General features: G+C 39.5%; 1 protein-coding gene across 7 annotated transcripts in view; it reads right to left on the reverse strand.

Moving 5' to 3' along the window:
• Positions 1–22,209, reverse strand: part of HMG20A (high mobility group 20A) — a 39,397-nt gene that overhangs the window by 9,419 nt on the left and 7,769 nt on the right. For 5 of the 7 annotated variants that reach the window (XM_017816987.1, XM_017816985.1, XM_017816984.1 and 2 more), the window contains 5 exons: positions 8,152–8,244; positions 5,976–6,123; positions 4,580–4,795; positions 2,336–2,468; positions 1,926–1,957 (listed from right to left, as the gene is read on the reverse strand). In XM_017816987.1, coding sequence (XP_017672476.1) covers positions 1,926–1,957; positions 2,336–2,468; positions 4,580–4,795; positions 5,976–6,123; positions 8,152–8,240 — 618 coding nt within the window. In that variant the 5' untranslated portion in view covers positions 8,241–8,244. The remainder of the gene's footprint in view (positions 1–1,925; positions 1,958–2,335; positions 2,469–4,579; positions 4,796–5,975; positions 6,124–8,151; positions 8,245–22,209) is intronic. The other 2 variants (XM_017816988.1, XM_017816989.1) reach the window with 2 other exon arrangements.

Raw genomic sequence — 22,209 nt, forward strand, 5'->3', positions numbered from 1 at the left:
AGTGCATCCATGTTTTTCAAGTCTATATCGATTAAATGTTCTCTTTCATCCTTTAGTTATATTATAATTCATATTTGAATTGCCTGTTGCAATACTTTTTAGAGGTCATCTCTATATATACAATGTTTAGAATGACTTCAACAGTGACTCACAGAAACTAAATCATGAACACTGAAGTGGAGCAAGGGGAAGAAAGAGATTTCCTTGACCTTATTTTCTTATATTCTCTCAAGACATAATTTAATCAGCTCGTACCTACTAATCACAAACACAGGGACAATAGTCAATGTGGACAGGAGAAAGCAGCAAGACAACAAAAAGCTCTTGTCTCACTTCCAGCAACAACTTGAGTACATATTTCAAAAGCAATCTGAGTTTTTTCTGCTTATTCCTGCACAGGAGTATAATACTTGACTTCCCTGCACAAAGGATGTGAAAGCATATTAGGTGATAAGCATGGGGGATTTTATAATATAAAGGTGAAAAACACCAAGTAGTCAAAGGCACAGTTTCAGAGAAGGATGTCTAACATGCTGTTAGTTCAACTATGTCATGGTGTTCAACTGTACCTGAGGAAGCTTAAAGTCCCACAGAGTGAGGAGGACTCCATTTTAACTACATTTATGATGTGAGATACCACCAGTGATGGCTTAAGTGAGAAGGATAAATGAGATAAGACTCTGAATTTGTAGTTTGCCACCTGTATAATTTAAAGGTTATGCAATAGTCACAGTCAACCTAGAACTTGAAGCCTTCAGTAACGTGTTTTTATACAATTAAAGAGCAACTTTGATTCAGTGACTGTAGAATCAGAAAACTTGGGGACCACGTATTTCTAAAAGTTAATCTTACTGCAATTTCCTTTAAAAGTTAATACAAGGCATATCAAAAACATCCTACCAAAGCATTTTCCTGAAAGTGAAACTTATTTTCCTTCAGGTTGACAAGACCAGTAGCTGCCTCTCAGCAGTGCACAGCCTTGTCACCATTGTAATAAACACATTAGAAACCAGCTGGATTGCTTTCCCAAGGCAAAAAGCCTCACGAAGAAAAACAGATCTTTCAGAAAGCCCTACTGCTTACAAGTGAAGAGGCTGTGTATAAACAAGATTTTTCATTGCTCTTAGTTTGCAGTTTATTGGTAACCATGAAAGAAGCTCTGTGGCCCCAGGTAATACAACTGGAGAAAGCTGCAGCATTTCGAGGGGAGAGAGACCACAGTCAACCAGGATGCACAAAATTTGTTACATGTGTCATCAACTTAAGCAAGGGTATTTTATCTCCAGAGATTATCACTCTTTTCCAATATTTACATATGCAGAAGGAGGGGGAGGGCAGGAGGAGGTTTAAGCCAAATGTTTTCCAGTTATTGGTTGCTTTACCCATTTTCCTCTCAAGGAAGACACGAGCATTTGTGTTGCTGCAGAAAATCAGTACCTCAAAATAGCCACCTCAAGGTGCTAACCTGGCAGATTTATCAGGGTCTCAAGCTATCTGTAAGTTTTATCTCGATATTTACTTACCAAATAATAAAAATTCTGTGCTTTGAAAAATTTTTAAATAAAAATTCTGCAAGTTGAACCTCTAAAACACCAGGTAAAGGCTCAATTATACTGACTTGCACCCAGTGACTGACTTCACATTACAAACAGACCCTTAACAAAACAGACCTATGTTTTATGTTTCACTTCATCTTAGATCATTCACACCTGCCAAAGATTTATGAGATTTAGTTTTCATCATATTAATGAGTATAAGAGTACTCAGTTGTTTCTAAACTTTTGATCAAAACCTGCATAGAAAGAAAAATTCACACTCTTCTGATTAGGGTTTCAACTGGCATAAACTGGGGTTTGACTTCACTAGAAGTTTTTGTCACCTGAAAATCTACCCACTGATGTTAAGTGCAGAATGAAGAAGTTTACCTCATGATCATGAGCTGGCTGTCTTGCTCCATCTGAAAAAAGAAAACAACCAACCAGTCTCCCAAAATACACAAGATTTGAAAAAAAAAGAACCAAAGAATGAAAGCAGTTACACAACCATAATCACACAACAGTTCTAGACAAGGCAACTTGTGCAGCTTTCCTACAAAGCCAACAGAAGCTGTGTCTAACTTTGATGCTTTTGCTGCACATCCTCCAACACAATCTAGACACAGCTAAATTTACATCAATCTAATCACTTTACACACAGCTGATGTAAATGTCATGGAAAGAACACATTCACTTTTTAATAAGCCTTTAAAGCAGAGGCTTTAAATGAGTGTCAGGGCACATGACTAGCTGGGAACCTTCTGCTCTAGCTCAGCACATGTTTCTGTCCCATTCGATACCTTGTCTGTGGGATTTGCCTTTTTGTCTGTCCTGGGCTTTCCTGCTGAAGACTTTGTAGGCTTCAGTCTTCTGGTACTGCTCCAGCTCCCGCATGTAACGCTCCTTATCCCTGTCTGCTTCGTCGAGGTAGCGCTGAAACAAAAAAGTCCAAGAGTTTCAGGGAGTTTCCTCCCCTTTGGGAAGAAGGAAAGAAAAACAACTTGTCAGATGAAGTTCTGATCCAGGTCACCTCTGCAAACAGGTAAGGAGCGAAGAGACAATGAGAACGTATCTGAGATGCAAAGACATAAATTTTCTGGATAAAATGACTGTATTCTGGTGTCCTGTTTTCTCTTTTTTTTTAAGCCAACTAACTATTCTGTTAACCCTATTTTTGTTAGAGCTTGGAGTAATTTGCTACTAAGCTACTCTATTTAACTGAATGCTACCTATACATTATAGACCAAACATTTCAGAATTCCTTTTCTGTGGCCAGGATTAAGTGCTGCCAAAGGAGAACACCTTATCAGATGATGCTTTACGGTTCAGACCTGTAACAGGGGGGTTCCAAATATACTCTTGTTTTCATGCCTCACAGACAAAAAGCACCACCACCCACTTGGCACATCTGAGAGGTGAACAAAACATGATGGCTATTGCCAAGAGCAGCAAAAACGTAAGAGCCTGGCTTTAATTGATATAACCTGTCCTCATTTGGGTTGATAGAAACCTTTCTTATTGGGCTGAAGGTATTTCACACATCTGCATGACAGAATGAGCTTCCCTGGAGACTTCTTTAAGGGAACTAATGAACTGAGAAACATTTAATGAATGGTCACAATGCTTACTAATGGTATCCTTTCAAGAAAAAAGTTGCCTTCCCATTTCTTCCTCCTAAGGAGTTTTAAAATTCAATAGATGTAAGAATTAAATCAGACTGAACCTTAGTCAGCCTGGTATGACTTACTTTCATTAAGTCATCACAACAATACATATAAGTTATAAATTCCATGCATTTGCAACACTGTTTTGACCCTGCTGAGGACAGTGTTAACATTCTGGATTGGAGTGCAAATTTGGTGATGCTGGGCTGGCATTGCTTTTGGACATGGTATTCTTCCATGAGATATTCTTTTTGTCCATCTCCAGCAATGTGTTGCTGAAAGGGCTCAACAGTCTTCCCCTGACCTGCTCTAAGTTAGAGACTTACGGCTTTACTCAAGGACAGATTCCCTGGGGATTTAAAAAGCAGTACACAGGATAGAGATCTGAACTCAATTTCCTTTTTCCTGGGTTAAAAATCTGCCTCAGGCACAATAAGAATATGTTAAAGGCAAGGGACTGAGGGGCAGAATGTCTTTTTCCCTTCTCTCCCAGCAGACATTTCCATCAGGAATATGTTGCTGCAACACATCCTCTCCACGGATCTAAGTTTCAAACCTAACTTTAGGGCAATCCTGATTTTCCTCCAAGGAACATCATTCTCACTGTCTGTTACCAAATCAACTGCTTTGCCTTGCCACACATTTTCCATTATGGTTAAATCACTATCCCTATGCACCATTTTATATCATCTCTGCATACCTTGTACTCTACAAGCTTAGTAAAAAGCAACAAAAGAAAATTTCGGGTTTTGAAGCATCTCATTTTTCATTCATAAAAAACTTTCAAGTATTACCTTACCCTTGAAGTACTTCTGAGAGTTCAAATATCCTGATCAATTCATATGAGAGCATCAAGCTGCATTGTGATTTAAGAACTGCTCTGCTGTAATATCCAACTGGCAATCAGGTGTGGATACTAAGACATCCATTAGCAATTAAGCCATTAACAAGGTCCAGTCCAGATGGCCTTGGTCTTCATTCACTTATCAGACAGTGCAGAAGGCCACAGTAGTCCCAATTAGAAAACACCACATCCCAAGGCTTTGACCTTGCAGGTCTCAGCTGTATCTGAGTTGAGCACAGCAGTTACTCCAGATGGATCCCATAAACTGTGGGATGTCTTGTTAGAGCAATCCCCCTCATCCTGACTGTATTCTGGCATTACCTAGAGGATACAGTTTTCAAGTCACATCTGGATGAGATGCTATGGCCCTACCAAGGTTCACCATTTGAACTCTGGAAAGACCTGTGCCCCTTATTTTGAAACATCCTCCCAAACACAACTTCAGTCAAAAGCCTATGTTAACTTCCTCACTAAACAACAATATTCCCGTTTAACAGTAATCATAATCCAAGAAGGAAAAGGGAGTTGAATGGTACCCGTTTCTCCTCAGGAGGCAGTTTACTCCATTCATTGCCCAGCATCCTGGTGATCTCTGGGAAAGGCACTTCAGGCCTCTTGGCTCGAAGCTGCTCCCGACGCTCGTTCATGAACCGCACGTACCCTGTGAGGGGGGATTTGGGGGCATTGCTGTCCCTGAGGGGTTTCTTCCTCTTCCTCCCTTTGGCCCAGCCTCCTCGTTTGGTCCTTTGCTGCTGCAAAATGAAAACAGAAGACAATTCAGACTGGATGAAAATAACCGCCTCTGGAAGGAATAAACATCCGTGTCTCAAACAACTTCATGGGGAATATGTTGCTGCAACACATCCTGTCCATGGATGTAGGCTTTAAACCTTACTGTAGAGGAATCAGGACTTTTCCCTAAGCAAACCCAAAGAAGTCTCATTATGAAAAGTTCTTTAGAGTATCCCCTGATCCACAGGGACAACAAAATATCACTGGCATTAACTTGATTGTAAAATCAAAAGAATTGATAATCCATGATATGATCATCTTAGCTAATGCAACCGCAAATATTTTTATTACTTGTTTGCTTGTTTGATTTAAATTTACTTTGGTTTTTAACTATTCTCATCCTCCCAGTCATTTACTTCAGTATCACTTTTGGAGAGATTTTGGGTAATTAGTTAGCAGTTGATAACTAGTTATTTTGCCCCTTCCAAATCGTTCTCCTTCATGTATAATGTGCCCAAAATGTGGGGGTGAGGACAGTATACAGGCTTTTCTATTCTCATCTGTTCTGTAGGCTCTTTTTCCCACTAATCACCTCCAATGGAGCAACCAACAAACTCCAAAGGAGGGAATATTGTAAGATTTGCCTTGGGCACACTGTGAGCTCACAGGAATAGTATCATTATCATTCATCCTCTTGGCTTCACACTATTTCTACAGCAATCTCTGGACAACACTATTTTCTAATGCTATGTACACACAACTATTTTCAGTACTTCTAATCTTTCCCCAGACCAACATGTTCCTGCCATCATGTTAGTTTTAGTTTCCCTCCTGGAATTTTACTACATAATTAAAAAAGGACCTCACAGCTGAAAACAATCTACAAGGAGGAATATCAAATGCATCTATCAAAAGAAAAAAAAACCCCAAACCACTTTCTTGTCAAACTTAAACTCCTTCACAATTTAGTCACCAAAAATCAGTGCTGTTCTCTGGCACATTCTAATTGCCAGCTCTCCTTGGCTATCTGTGTGCAGCTGGGCAACACAGGAGAAAACCAGGGAATCAGAGGATGAAAATGGCACACAGTGAAAATATGTGATCCTGTAAAAAAAATTAATTCTGAGTAGGTAAGACAAACCAGAATGACAAAACTCCACATCTTTGCTTCCTTGAGAAGTCACTATTATTTCATCTCACCTCCTCCTCAGGCTTCTGCTCAGTGGTTTCAGCAGCATTAGAGGACTCATTTTGCAGCTGCTGAGCCTGTGACAAGTCCTCCACCAAATCTGGGTTATTCACAGGCTGTGAAGTTCCACCACTGAATGAACTCTCTGAATTAGCTAATCTGAAAAAGCACATAAGAGCAGAACAAAAAATTTAATCATCATATTGCTAATCTTCTAAAACATGCAAAAATGTTGCAAATATATTCATTCTCACACTAGCAAGAAAAAAGGAATTTTAAAGTGATTTTTGAAGAACTGGCTGTTCCATCCAAGCAACTGCTATAACTACCACAGCTACCATAGGCTTTCAAAGACAATTTGATTTTTGAAGTGTTATTTTGTTTCATTTTTAGTGAAGTATTTCATTATACAAATAACTGTCAGTCAAATATATGTTTGGATCAGACACCAGAGAGCATGAATCTACCCTTCTTCAAAAATACCATAAAGAATTTGAAATGAATAGTTTCATCATCAGCCAATATACACCTTTTGGGATGTGTTTAATATATTCCTCCACAAATACATTTACAGGTCTGTGGTTGTGTATGATTTTGGATTGAACTTTATTCCATGTAATCTCCTGCTGATACACGTGGGTATTTAAAACACAAACATGACGAGCTCCCAACAGGCTCTGGAATGGCCATTATTTAATTTTGCTGCAAGAGCTGTATCAATCTACCTTCCTCCAGGAAAGGACAAGCTGTCTGGAGGCAAAAACAAAAGCAAGCCCACAGAAGTATTCCTGAAAGCAGACTGAGAAATGAGCACACATTCTGGGACAACAACCCCCTGGACATTCTCACCACTGTGCTCAGTGGGCAAATTAATAGAAGATTTTTGCACTCATCTCAGGTTCTAAACTCTTCTTGAGCCTGGCTCAAGGTAACTCAGCTTTACCCTGTTACATTCATGAAAATTCCTTTATAGCACTCTGTGCTTCAAGTCTCTTTTGTTCATTTACTCCAGTCCACAGCTCCTTGTGTCTATGGGAAATTTTAAATATTAAAAATAACTGTTCCTGTTAATGTAGACTACAGCTACAGAAGTTTGAGCTATATTAACACAGTTGTTAGTTGAATGCCCATGGGAAAATTTGTCTTTGGAGAGAAAAGCATATTTTTATTACTACCATCAGCAATTGTGGCATAATTACTGGTAAAGACACAAGGGCTGGGGAGATCCACACCTGACTTTCAGACACCAGGGTGAGTTCATATTACTGACAGAGAGGGAGAAGGCAACAGGGCACACACCCTCCTGCAAGTGAATTACATTTGGTATGTGTCAAACTGCATGATACAGTTCTGGATTCACTTTTATGGTTTGAAGAATATCTCAGCTTTCCTATGCGTTCCCCCTTGGCAGGGAAGCTCTAAACGACACATCCAGCAAAAACTTCCATGTGATGCAGCCATTTGCAGCAAACACTGATGAAACCTCAGCTGACACATCTTAAACACAAGCCTAATCTGGACATGGGTCTCATTTGGCACCAGAAAGTTTGAAATCCCAGATATATAAATCCAAATTCAGACCCCCTTGAAGCAAATGTGTCCATGTTCGTTTTTACACCGCTTTACCTGCCTACAAAGTCTGAATTTTATTGCTTGGTGCTTTGCAAAATGGAAAAGAAGTTTCAAGTACACAGCAAGAATCTCAAGTATTCTTAAAAGATAACTTCTGGCACTGTAATTTTAAGAGGCCATTGTTGCAGTCTGTAAAAGCAGAGTCAGTCTGGCAAAAATGAAAGTCGTGAGACTCAGTTATTTTCAGAGATCAGTGATGAACAGTGCATCTTTAATGGAAATAAATTGAAATTACTACAGCTCACAGATACATCTTCCCTCTCTGCCCCCATCACATCCCTTGTCTTAGACTAAAATCCTACGGATTTACCTTTTAAAGGTAAGAGAGATGAAAAAAAAGTTTGTGACCACTTCCATCAGTTCAGCAGAGTCCCGGTTTCTCCTAAACAGAGTCCTGTGATGTTCTATCAAGGCCAAGGAAATGTCAAAAGATTGATTTTTGTTGGGTTTCTTTTTTGTTAAAAAATTACTTACAGTGCCCTCCTTCCACTGAAATAGTTTCCCTGGCAAGTCCAGACATAGTATCTACCAGCTGAAGGTGAAAGAGTTGCTTACCCAGTTACATTGATTTCACCACCTTCCTTAGATCCATCCTCATCTGTAAAAAGTGGAGGAAGATTGGAGCCAGCTACCAAGTTCTCCATACCTCTGGGAGCAAAAAAAAAATAAAGGTAAGAAAGGTTAAAGTATCTCATTGTTTCTCTTGAGCAGCACTTCAGTTCAAACATCATAACGTAGCACAGATCTCTTTACCCCGTAAGCCAACTGGCAAGTCATGGCTGGTTGGCTTCAGGACAGATCCTGTGGGCAGCTGTGCTTAAGGTCAGAGAAGAAACATCATAAATGATGCTTCAGTTCAGAGTTCCCCTTTTAACAGAGCCCTGTGCCAATGCCACAGTGTTGCTGGAAATCACTGCAGCTTTCTATTTTATCCCTCGAGACAAATTTTCATTCATCACACTCAGCACACAGGTACAAAGATCCTGCTCTTCCAGTCCACCTGCCTGTTTATTCTCAAGTGTGCCCCCTCACCAGAGGTTTGTGTGAGCCCAGAAGAAAACTGAAACCAAAGTCCCCCTTCGAAGTTTCAAATTAAGGTCGTATTTGATAATTCCTTGTGCACATTTTCACAATTAATCCATGCACACTGTTACTGCTGAGTAAGAGAACATAGCTATGTTAGGAGTATTTTGACCTTTGAGTCCTACAGAACAGTTACAGAATCAAGTGGTTTAAGGCACTATATACTTCTCATCAATACCAACTGCCCCGCAAGTTAAAATCAGTTCCTTCTGTAACCTTGTAGCCTGCCATCAGAATTTAAGGTGCGATATGAAATCCAAAGCATCACTAAATTTATTCATCCCCTTTCTCACTAAAACACAAAACTGTTGGATTTTAGTGAGGAAAAAAAAATCCCTTAAGTCTTAAACTCACTTTAAGATTATGAGTTGCCCACTTTGAAGGGCCATACTGGGTAAATTGCTGTTCCTTCAATTTAGGAGTCACTTTTGATGAGCAGCCAATACTCAGCTTGAGTACTGCCATCCCTTTCAGCTTGTACACTTGGGCTTGCAGGGACTGATGAGAGCTATAATCTTATATGGCTTTCCCATGGATTGGTGTGCTTTCCACTCAGCATTGAAATCTAAGTGATCTGAGACATAAAATCCTGCTCTGTGTTTTTAATATTATATATTTTCCCACATCGCGCCCCAGTTCCAGAGATAAAGGTTTTCTACAGACAAAAGTAACGATACTGCTTCTTGCATCTTACAGATTTTGCAGATCTCTGTCACAAGTACCACATTCACCCTTTTCTCTTCACATTCACCCTTTTCTCTTCTGCTTCTCCAACTGCCAAGATCCTTAGACCATCCTTAAGAATGGTCATTCTTAGTCCTTATTTAGAAAATAATTAAAGCTAAGCAGACTGGTTCAAGGTGCTACAGACATTGACCCCTGGCAGAGAAACTCCCTTTACTCCTGTACAGGAAAGGGTCAACAAGAAATGAAGAAATCCAATTCCTGCCCTACCATTACAAACCACGGACTGAGGACAGTTTTGGGGGCTCAGCCTCAGAACTGTGGCACAGCTGGAGACTGAGCAGCAAAGGGCTTCCAAGGTGCTCAGGGATCGAGAGCACCTGCCTGAATAAGGGGTGTTGAGGAAACCAGGCTTGCTCAGGCTGGCAGAGGGGGCCAAGGGCAAATCTAACAGGTGCCTAAAACTGCCAGATGGCAGAGCAGAGATGGCAGAACCAAAGTCATTATACTGGCTTTGCTGGTTGTGTTTCCCAGGGAGGTGCTGATGGAGTCTATCCTGGCAGATCCTAAATGCTAAAAGCTGGAACTGACCTCAACTAGTGTTGGCAACAGTCCTGCTCTGAGTGGGAGGCTGGACTAAGATGACCTCCCTCCAGATGTCCCTTCCAAGCAACATCTGCAGTTCTCTGAATCACAACTCCACATTATGTTTTCTTTCAAATACTGGCATCTTTGACGCAAAAAGGAAGAAAACTCAAATAATATAATACTTTTAGGTAAAGTGGTGAGATATTCTGATGGAACAAAGAAGATTTTAATCCTTAAAGGAGGCAGCACAAACAATATTCCCCTACATACAGAAAAGAACCTACATCAAGGCTGGGACTTGATATATCACAAGAAATCTGAAAATTCCCGCTAGTTTGAAAAATGAGCTCTTCACTGATGCCCAGAAAGCTGTTTAAGGACAGCTACTAAATATATACAACACAAATTGCTTCATGCAGTTGTCAACTAAGAGAGAAATGAAGTTCTGCTTTGTGTTACACAGTTTTTGTTTTGTCAGTCAAAAGTTCTAAATGAATATTTTCAAAAAAGGAAGCTTAAGCATGACCTTCTCACCAGGTCCTGGTATGTCTGCTCACATCTGGCCCTAGGCAGCAGCTGTAGAGCCTAAGCTCACTTTCAAACTGCAGGGAGGCAGATGGACACCAACTTTAACAACACAGAAACAGAACACAAACACAGGAAGCTGGGAGAACACACACTTATTTTTTTTTATTTAACCCATATGTTTTAGATATTAACTCTCTCAGATGACTGAGCCACATCCTAAAGAAAACGTAACATCACTGAAGTTACAACGGCTTCTAATAAGTTCCAGAGAGCAAGAAAACAACAGTTCCCCTAAAGCTCACTGAGAACAGATGGGAACCTACACAAGTCTTTCAGTCCCATTTCTCAGGGACAACTCCCTCATACCTTTGCTCCAAAGTCACTATGCACTAGTTTCAACCCCATGGCAGAGCCACATATTTATTTCAGGGATCTCACAAAATGGCCAAAACAATAACCTGAGGAAAAGAACAGTAGTGGGGAAGAAAAGAGATCACTGCTTCTCAAACTGGAGCCTTTATGGAACTCAGAGGGCTTGAAAAGGACAGTTGGCAAGTCCCATCTAGATCTGTTCTGAATATTTGTGTGGCTCTGTCAATGTAAACTCTGCCCAAAGCATCTTGTGTGACACAACTGGCTAAATTCAAGGCACAAGAAACAACATACACTTAGTTTTTTAATGGTTCACACATATATCCTATTTTCGTTTTTTAACTATGTCTACCCAAATGCAGAAATAAAATTGAAATTCACGTTGAACTCTAAACTTTACCAGCTCTACAATTCAGTGCAAGGAAGCATCTCTTCCAAATAAAACTAATTCAAACTAGAGCAGCTCTGAGTTCACTGTACTGCTACACTAAGTGTGTTGCAACCACCTAAGCAGGAATAAAGAGACTGATTTATTTCTTAACAGCAGCATTTGGTGATTTAAAAGGTTCAACCAACACACACACACACTAACATTAGTTAAATCTCTTCAGGAGCCTAGAGAAGATCCTATATTATCAAAAACGTGGCTTAATTTATCTTTTTCTTTCCCTCTCTTCCCTCATTAATCCAGGCAAACGAAGACTTCATGATCCAGAAAACATACAACAGTATTTTGCAACTTCCAGTTTAAATGTTTTAGCTGGACACTTTGGTTGCATGCCATAAGAGATAATACTTGTACATAATTGTACAGAGTGTACCAACACAGTCTGAAAGAATTACTCAGGAGATGAAAGAAAAAAATCTTTTACAACATAAATATCTAAGTGCTACTACACACACCAATACACAGGGGAGAATGAAACAGTGAGTAATCAAACACCATTCAAAACCAGAAGTATGTTTAAGCTTCCTTAATTTCTTCCCACTTTACCTTTTGCAGGCCCTGACATAACTTATATGTTATTCTATCAGGAAATAAAATAGCTGAGTTGTGTTTTGAGTAGACTGAAAGCTACCATTGGATCGAATTTCTAGTCACAGCTGTACAGTAGAAAGGAACAATCAAAAGAAGGTAGTTGAAAAATCAGGATGAGAACAAATCCGTGACTGGAGCTAGACAGAATGACTGACTTTTCCATAACATCATTACTATGGCTGCACTATTAACAACACTACTAGAGGGCAGCAGAAATAAGCACAGGGGCGATGAATAATCTAAAGTTTAAGAGCCTTTTATGCATGCAGTGAATGAAAGGTCACAATCAACCTCTTGAAAGAATCAGATCATTTTACTCCAACAGCAAAAAAGTATTAAAAATGTGCAAATAATTTCATCTGGCAGACCAACTCAGCACAGCACACCTGCATTCTTATTTTTCAGGAGACAAGCAGAGTCAGAGCAGGATGTGTTCATGGCCACACTGCTACACCACCAGCCACAGGTTTTAACACTTCTTAGTTAGTTCTTCTCTAACACTGAGCGCTCCTGCCTCGTGACTCACCCCAGATGAACAGTCTCTTCCAGACCCTAAGCAAAACAATCACTGTACTCTCCAAAATGTTCATGGCTTCCACAAAACACAACCTGCTTCATTTGTGTGAAGTCACTCACAAGGTAAGTGAAATAAAGCTGGACTCTATATATAGTCTGCACAGGTCTGGTCATGGAATGAGTCCCTGTCAAACCCAGACTGACTTTCTTCTCATCCCAAGGCCATGCCAAGTCTTAAGATGGCCCTAAAGACTGGGAAAAGAGCAAACATGTTGTCTTTTCAATGACTACATTGCAATAGATGATCTGAATGTTTAAAAAAAAATAAATCACAAGTTTCTAAACTATTTAACCCTCCAGTTACAAGGTAAGGTTATAAATACGTATTATTTATTACAGCTAAGCATATTTAAATATGAAGTCAGTCAGAAATCCAACTTATAGTCTGATTATAAAACACTGCAGGAGTCCCAATTACCTCATTGCCAGCTCTAGTTTTAGAAACGTTACTGCTGACTGGAGGATTTTTCTCCTCAAGTCTTTCATCCTTCTTTGCCAGAATAAATAGCTCCAAACTTTGCCATTCAGAGGATCCCAGACTAAATTAAAAAAAAAAATATATATATCATCTGCTATGTCACAGAAGAGCCACAGTATTCCTTATCTAAGCATCAAAACCCAAACACTTCATCCTGTAAACAATCTAAACTCAGATGATTTATTGAGGAAAAAGACCCACAGGACCATCACTTCTTCCCCTGTCCATCCACATGTAGCCAGAACATCAGAAAGAAAACTGAAGCAAGTCCATCTCCAATTAAAACCAGAACACTTTTGGAGCTGTCAGAGGAAGTTCAGATTCCTTCTGACAGCAGCATTTTCTTCCATCAAGCTGGAGCAGAAGCATGTTATCCAACATACTTGACTGCAAAAAATCAGATTTGATTTTTTTCCCCTACAAGCAACTCATTAGACAAAGGTTTTTGTGACTTTAGGAAAATTGCAAGCCAAACCTAATGGGACAGAGGTTTTTCTGTCAAACTAGAAAATATATACCAGAGAACAGCCAACTGCTTTTAGTTTTACTTCTTGCCAGTAAAAACAAAGCAACACTAGAGACCAAAACAAAGACTTGCAACCAAGAAGTCCAGAGTTCTACTGCATTTCCAGGCAGCTTAAGGAAAGAAGGGAAAGAGGTAAAGCTGAGGTTTAGGCTTAGTTTGTTTGGGACTCTGCAGCAAACACTAACAAAGCTATTTGTACTCAGACCTTGGAAACAGCTGCCAAACATCTGCAAAAATGTATTTTTAAAAAAGTGTGTACAATTCTGTATTCTACTCTTACTTGTATAAATGCTTTAGGATGAGGCACATATAAGACATTTTATATATATAAAATCCTCCTGTTCTCTGGAATTTAAGCCCACAGGAAAGGTATATACTCAACTCTGCAGACAAAGGCAAGAACAGCTCCCCGTTGATTCCCTTCAAACTCATGAAAGAAATGATTCAGCTTTTTACATCAATTGAGAGGAAAGAAAACCCCACCATGAGACAACTGTACAAATAATTGTGCTATTTGCCCCTGGACAGCTAAAACCAGTAACTGTGGTTACCTGTGGTACCCAGAGGGAAAGCTTTGCTACCTACCCCTTCATTGCAGGTATTAAGCACCTGTAGATTAGGACAGTTCATTTTATTCTGAGTTAACTTTCTTCGTGATAGCATCAGTTACCATTTAAACTAACACCACTAACAAATACAACCCTGCAATATTCATTTAATTCCCATGTTACAGATCTCACATGAGAAAATATAAACCATTCAGATCACAAAAAATAAGTCTCAAAATAAATCTTGAGAATACTTTATTTATATTAATACTCTACCTAAGGTAAGTCCAGTATTTGACTACCAGGGATAGCACTGGCTTTTGTAACCTATTCATAAAAACCTCTTCTGAATTGCCACTTACTACAGGCAATTTAGTCTACCTCTTCACCTGCTCAGCCAGTTGAAAATTCCTCTGGGATCTGAGGACCTCATTTCACAGGACAGTTTTCCAACAGCTACTTTCACATTAACAAGGCAAAGGGGATACCCCATAAAAACCCACAACCAGCAGCTACGTTAAGAGACACAAACCACCCCTGGAGCACAGACACTTCTCAAACCACAGCCACTATAAATCATCCAGGACCTCACCAGATCCTGTTCACAGTTACTTTCCTGCAAAATTAAAGTTCCATTCCTCTGATCATTTATGTCTGTAAAACTCAATCACTCCCTGTTTGTGGAATGCAAACATAAAAGTGCCATGAGCAAAGCAGTTTATTAAAAAATGTAAATGTACAGACTGAAGTTTTTCATGGTGTTTGCCCAGGTCAAACATTTACCAGCACCACACAAGTGAAACAAGAAACAGTATTAATTAATGTTCGAGGAGTACTTTGATTTAAAATACCAAATGAATATTCTGAACTAGAGAGAACTTAATGTCAGGGAATCCTGATCGTGACTGGCCAGTGAAATGCAAAGTTACATATTCAAAAGTAAAATAATTGAAGAGTGGATACACCTGATGAGATTGAAAGGTTGGCTTCAAGCTATTTTAGCACTTTTGCTCTCTCTCAAAGCCTTATTCATCAAGAAAGTTGTCAAGGAAGTACAACATATACTCCAAGCTCTCTTAAATTCTGGGACAGGAAACTGGCTGCTGCCACAGAAGAACACAGATTGGAATTTTTCATGCACATACCCACCAAAACAAGCCATTTTACAGAATATGGGGTCAAATACTTTGGATGTGAGAATACACTCAAAAAGGGATTGAGTATATGGTTTAAAAATGACTCACCACAGGCTTCATGACCCAACACAAAAGCATCTCCTCTGACCTCAAGAGCCACAAAGACAGCATGGAACTGGATATTTTAAATGCACTGATATGAGTACAGGGACAAAGGTTAGAGGAAATGAAGTGTGGGAAGAGTCAGTGATTCTCACACAAAACAAGCAACTCTTTCTGCCTGTTTTCAGAGATGATCCATCTTTAGAAAAAAAGTATGACATGTCAGCTTCCATACATTTTTGCTCTTTTCTTGCTATTGCCTTGTGTATTATAAAACAAAGGAGTCTGAGCACTCAAACCCCTGCCATGTAGAAGAAATCTCAATTTTTAGATAGCCTTAGTTGTGCAAAACAACAGGCATATAAACCTTCACTTTGATAGGCTATTTCTCTCCCTTTATTAAAAAAAAACAGAACCGCTACTAGCAAACTCTTTCTCACAGCAAGAATAGTGAAGAACTGGGTTGGGTTGTTTGTTTCTAATCTGTTCTTAAAGCTCTCTGGTAATAGTTTAATATGTACCAGAAATGAAAGTTTGGAGATATATTGCCTGAAGTGCACAAAAATCCCTTTTCAGCCAAGGCTCCGCTAAGAGTCACACATGGTACCATTGGCACCATAGGACAGAAATTGTAAAGACCTTGGGAGCACACTGAGGGAAAAACTAACAAGGAAAAGAAACACAAAAGACCAGACAAGAGGGTCAAGTAAGTACCAGTGTCAATGGACACTGCTTACAATACCTTGTCTGGAGTCCTGAAAAGAAGAGAAACAGAAAAGATACCCCATTCCTGCCAAAGCATCCTCTCCAGGAGCAGCAGACAGCTCCTTTGACCAGGGCTAACAAGATTTGAAAGCTGTCTGAGGCCACAGTGTTAAAATAAATACACTACACCAAAGAAAAAGAAATGAGAGAAATTTTAAAAGACTGAAACTTTATGCTCTAAACTAGGCATATACCAGGATCCCCCTCTCAGCACCAAAAGGGAGAGCACACAAAGTTTCAAGTCGTGTGGGAACTTGGGTACTTCCATGGCTCCATAAAAGAAGTAACTTAAATCAACAGCAGAATGTAGACAAGTTAAAATAAAGCTTTACCTACTCTTATCTTCACCTAAAGGCAACAGGAAATTATACTGTTTAGCACCATGAACAGAAAAAAAGGGGAAAAACCAATGGCATAAGCCCAGTGGAGTGGTCTGCCTGCTCTCCAGTGTCAGGAAATACAGAGGACACTCAGAGATGTGTGTGAGGGGTGGGGAAGGGCAGGCAGGGAGCACATTCCTGGAACACCTGTAGCATATGGAATGAAAATAGGTAATGATGGAGCTGAAGTAGGATTGAGAGGAAAGCATCCATGCCAGCAGCATGCCCAAATATCCCGGGCTGAGTGTTCAAAACAACCGCTAAACTTCTGCAATATTGCATCTGATCCCCAAACCGTTTCCAGTAGCCCAGCTGAACTGCTGTGAGGGCAGTGGCTCACTTCTTTCACTGTGTTCCTTACGGATGCTGCAATCTCCTCTTTGTGCCTCTGTCATGTCACAGGCGAGAAGTCAAAAGAAGGAAGGAAAAAACGCTGGCTAAGAGCAAGAGCATCACAGCCCAGAGGTTGGAGCCAAACAGCAAACAAGAACCTGGGAAAAGGATGTCCAGGACTTGTATTAATCTGCTCTTCCAACTTCCCCCTTTCACAGCTGCTCCTCAGATGGGAAACAGGCACAAGCTTTGCACACCGGAGTTGATCTACCTACACAATAAATTTAGCCCTAAAAGAGAATGTAAATCTTTTCAAATAGTCGATGACTAAACAGAGGTGAGGATGGAGGTCTTGCACAACACAAAGCCTGAAGCATTTACATTTGAAAAGATTCCTAATTCGTGTCTAGTTACAAGTGTTCTGAAAGATACTTGGCATTCAGGTTTGAGTATTTACCATATTTAGCAAACAGCAAAGACTTATACTGCTTTTACATTTCTTTTGGATGATTTCATTTCTATATATATTTGTTCAGTAAATATGGTTCCTCTGAGCTAAAGCACAAATATTATCCCAACACCTCTATATATGGGTAAAGATACATAGCTGGTTTGAAGGTCATAAAGGAAATCTCAGGAAAGCTAAGAATACAACCAAACTTCAGAAACAGACTTTAAAACACTCCCAATCTTAACCTTTTTATTCTGGACATCTCAAATAATTGTTAGTCTTTGCTTGATTTCAGACAACCAGAAGTCGCTCTGAGACTCTGACCTGAATACACATCATGCAATTCTTACTGCAAGGAGAAATAAGAACTACAGCCTTCACGATCTGTGACAAAAGGTCAGCAGCTCTCTGCTTTACACAGCATTAAACAGTATGGAAAGTGGAAAAACACTGCTATTTTCAAAAGGACTACAGCACAGACTTCCCCTCAGTACAAGCTCGTAATCGGAAGTTCATTGCCTCGATCAGAAACAGGCCAAGTCAACTGGGGGGAAACAAGAATTCAGGCACCACAGCCTTTTTTCATTTGTGGAGTCTAAACATTTTACAGCAGAAGTGCAAACACGGGAAACTCACTTTCTTTGGTTACCTTTTGCAGTCTGTTAGAAGCAAGCACACAGATTACCTGAGGATCCACCACCACATTTAATCCCCGAAGTTAGCTCGAGGGCTTGTCGAGTTAAACAACTGCCTTCTTAGTCACCAGCACTCCCTTTTTATTTAAAAAGACTCCTCTAAAAAAGTATTCATCTGTATTTTGCTCCTCCTCCACATTTCTCAAAACAAAGGCAAAAAAGTATGGCATTGCTTTTTAAACATTACGTTTTTAAAAGCAGAATGTATTCAGCTTTTATGAAAACTTCAACAATTATATTTGAGCTTACAGACTTCCCAAGAAAAAAAATTTTTATTACAGTAATGGAAGCTTGTCCTTCCAGGATTTTAATAGTCTCCCAAAACAGCTTATTCCCACCCTAGAAGGGGTCATCTATGTATAACTCTAGACAAAATATGCTCATAGCATTCCAAAGCTCCGTGGTAAGATCACCAAAATAACCCAGCAGGTTCAATTCACATCTCAGATGTGCTTTGTTTTCTGTGACAAGATGTACACTCAGAAGAAATGGTTAAGTAAGCCTTGAGTAAACCCTTACCTGGCTGCCCTAAACAGCACACACCCATCCTTCAGCAACAAGGACACTTCTCAAAACACTTTAGTCACCTCTCCTACTGCTGCCTGATGAGTTACAGCCACGAGTAAACCTCGAGCAGGTTGCACTCCTGAGAGACCAGAGAGTACTCCAGCAATCACCACTTAACATCCCCCAGCCACAGCAGGAGAAGCCCGGATCTTGGAGTTTAACATGTAAAAAAACAAGTAAGAAGTTTACTATTTGAAACTATGCCAAGTAACCAAGCTGAACAGAAATGCCTGATTGAAATTTCAGCTTGTAAAAACTGTGGGGTTTGACAACTGAAGTATATTTCATTTAGAGCTAACAGCTCAATTAACAAGCAAAAACATTCATCCACTTGACAATGACATTTTCTTCTACTCAAGTATCCATGTCTTAGTCATCATGAACTTTTTTGTATTCCTATTTAAAATGCCTTTCTCAGTAGCAATTGCCAACATCACCTGATAGTCACGCATTTTATGCATAAGTATCTTCTAAGCATATTAAAAAAATCTGCAGATTCCAACTAGTTTTGCTGACTAAGATCCACCCAGCAAAGCATTAATGAGCAAGGCAAATGTCTTGTCACCACAGTTTCTTTGTTGGTTGTTCCTGCCTGGCTGTGGGGAAAGAAAAAAAGGAAACAGTGTAAGACACGTCCACATTTTCTGTTATACTGAATTAATCCTACTCCCATAAATCAAGAAATACACCTCTTGCATCATTCACATTTAATGACTCAAAATTTAGACCAGAAGTGACTTCTAGAGGTCAACTGGTCCCAATATCTACTCAAAACCAAAGTGAAGTTCACCCTCATGGCAGACACCACGTTGGACTGTCTGGCTCAAAGCTTCTGGTCAACACTGACATAAACCAGCAAATACCCTCAACTGCTTTGTTTTTTTGACAGGAAGGTTTCCAATTGCTGAAGAGATAACCACTGCTTGTTTTCAGGTCACAGTGATGGATGGAAGATAGGATACAAAAGCAGTTGAAACAACACTAAGGATGGCCACAGGAACACAGATATATCAGACAATACCTCTCTCAGTCCTGACAAAGCTGGAGAGACAGAAGAATAAAAAGACACCAAAAGAGAGACGGAAAGTTTTCACCTTATGTATCCATTAACCAGAAAAAAAATCCATCAGGAACAACCTTATCAAGGAATCCAGGATCTGCTCTCCAATTAGTGAAGCTAGAGTTGGACTTCCAGTATATGATATTGCCCCTAACCAAAGATTCCCTCACGCTTTGTATTAATCTCAGATTTACTCTCAATTCTGAGTACAACAAGCAGTATTTACCCAAATTCAAATAAACAGTGACAAGTTGCCATTTCCAAGAGGAGTTGTGTGTTAGGTTCACTACAGAGAACACAACTTCCAGCAATTTCAAGTAGGTTTAATTCAGTAGCAGTTTTAAGCAGGTTTTTCTTTTCTTTAAATGGAAAGCTTAGCTCAGGGCTGCTGTGTTTGCCACTCCACTAACTAGCCCTCTTGTTCAATACATTCTGTCCTTCAAGTGGAGGACACAGCAAAATGAACTGCATACACTTTCACAAGATTATAGGGGCAGATGACTGAGGGACCAAGAAGATTCTGTAACATCAAGCCCTTCATGCCATATAAGCAAAAGAAGTTCTCATTTTTAGCCTCACAGAGGATATACTTGTTATTTGCATGACAATAGGGCATTAAATCTGAAAAGAAAGTCTCCACTATATCAAAAATTGAAAAGACATTCTGTGCCAAAGCTGGATTATGATTCACCAACTAATACTCCTGCCACTGGCAACGTGGAACCATCTCCACAGTGATCCTCAAGCCCTACCTGAATAACCACTGCAGTACTTAGCACTGTACACCTGCAACCCTTCCTCTGTGTTCAGCATCCAAACAGCAACTGATTTGTCAACTATTTCATTGATTTGTCATCTCTATTCTTTCAGTAAACTGCCATTCTAATTCCTTGTCTGTTTTTGCTGATGCTGTCTTGCTCCTTTGGAGTGATTGCTTTGCATTTCATTTACCTTTTAAACAACACCAAATTATTTAACGGTAGGAAGTCACAGCAAATGCCAGGAAACTTGTTCATCTGATCTGCAAAACCTCCAATTGGTCAGATTTCTGTATTTTCAATTACAATGGTATACAAATACATCAACAGAACTGAGAGGCTACCAAGCAAGTTCAGAACCAGAGACACTCAAGTGTCAAAACTGGAAGACAGATACACTTCTTTTTATGCACTGACAACTGATTTGAGTCAAATTTATCTACATGACAGACCCTGTTCATGATAACTTTCAGTTAACACGTTGCTGCATTACCACAATTCTGACTCATCACTTGCCCAGAGTATCCCACTGGTCAGGCACTGATCCACCTTCACACAAGCTGGAAGGAAGGAACACAACCATGCAACAGAGCTACAGACCAGTGAGTTCCTACATTAATACAGCATTACTTAAATGCCTCCATGAAAAGTAAATTATAGACATTTAGCTGACAAACATTACTGACTCAGACTCAGAATAAGGAATTGTGCATCAGTAAAGAAAAACCACTTTTCTCAATGTAATTCCCATAAGTCTCTAAGTGGGAACTAAAGTGTCACTAAAGACACGAAGATAAAAGCTGAAGTTTTTTTAAGTCTCCAGCCCTTACTATGCATTTGAAATCTCCTGCCTTCCCACTCTTTCTCACTATAAAAATTTAAACCTTCTGTCTGTGCTTATTTGAATATCAATCCTTAAAAACACTCTTCCATGTAAAAGCAGTGCGAGAACACAAACTTGAGGAACATGTGAAAAGTTCCTTGTGATCTGTTGTTTTCTGCATGCCTTGCAAACCCCTCCTGATAAATGTCTGTTCTGCAATTCCCTTGAGAAATACTTTCTTGAAATGGCATTGGGACAGAATGTGTGTTTTTACAAGTGGCAATAAAATTGTTCAAGTAGCTTGCCTAAAAAAATCCAAACACATAAAGCATTTTTCTATAGAGAAAAATGCAAGTAAGCCATTTATAACAGAGTGCACATTCTTTCATACTTGTAATGAACTGTAAGTTTTCTAAGGTTAAAACAATATTAACAGAAAAGATTTCTCAAGTAAGAAAAATATCCTTGATATTAGGACAATTTTCACAGCACTACACATACAAAACAATTCACAGTCTAAATTTAACATGCAGTTAATAATTCTACAGCTCTTTATATCCAAATGTAAACAGATGAACGTTCAAATCTTATATCTAGACAGAGACCACTTTGCTTAGTCTAATACAAACACTGGTAAAATTTCTGTACTTTTTACAGTACAAATTTTTATACTTTTATAATTAGAAAATTTCCTGGGCTGGAAGCAAAAAAAGCTCATTTCCTGCCTGCAAAGCTGCAGTGCACCACCCACATGCACAGGCCAGAGGGGATGACTGTGATCACTGTGACCCATTTTGCATCAGGCACCTGCCCTCTGCTAAGAAACAGAAACAAAGAGGATCTCAAACCTCCATCATGGTTACCCAAACTTCTTTAGAAGACTGACAGTACCAACATCACCCCATCAGCTGTCCCACATGGCACTTACACACACATTAAATTTGTACAACTCCCCATTGCAGCAGTCACTTAGATTTTGTTATGCTTCTGTAGGTTAGACCCTAAAGCTAAGAACCTGTACCAGTAAATTGATTGTTTTTGAATAAATGTACCATTTCAACAAGTTAAACAAATGCTGCACCTGCATTTATTTTTAGGACTGAAAATATGCCTTTAACTCA

The sequence above is a fragment of the Lepidothrix coronata genome, unplaced genomic scaffold, assembly GCF_001604755.1.
Source record: "Lepidothrix coronata isolate B3197 unplaced genomic scaffold, Lepidothrix_coronata-1.0 Scaffold58, whole genome shotgun sequence".
Lineage (NCBI taxonomy): Eukaryota > Metazoa > Chordata > Aves > Passeriformes > Pipridae > Lepidothrix > Lepidothrix coronata.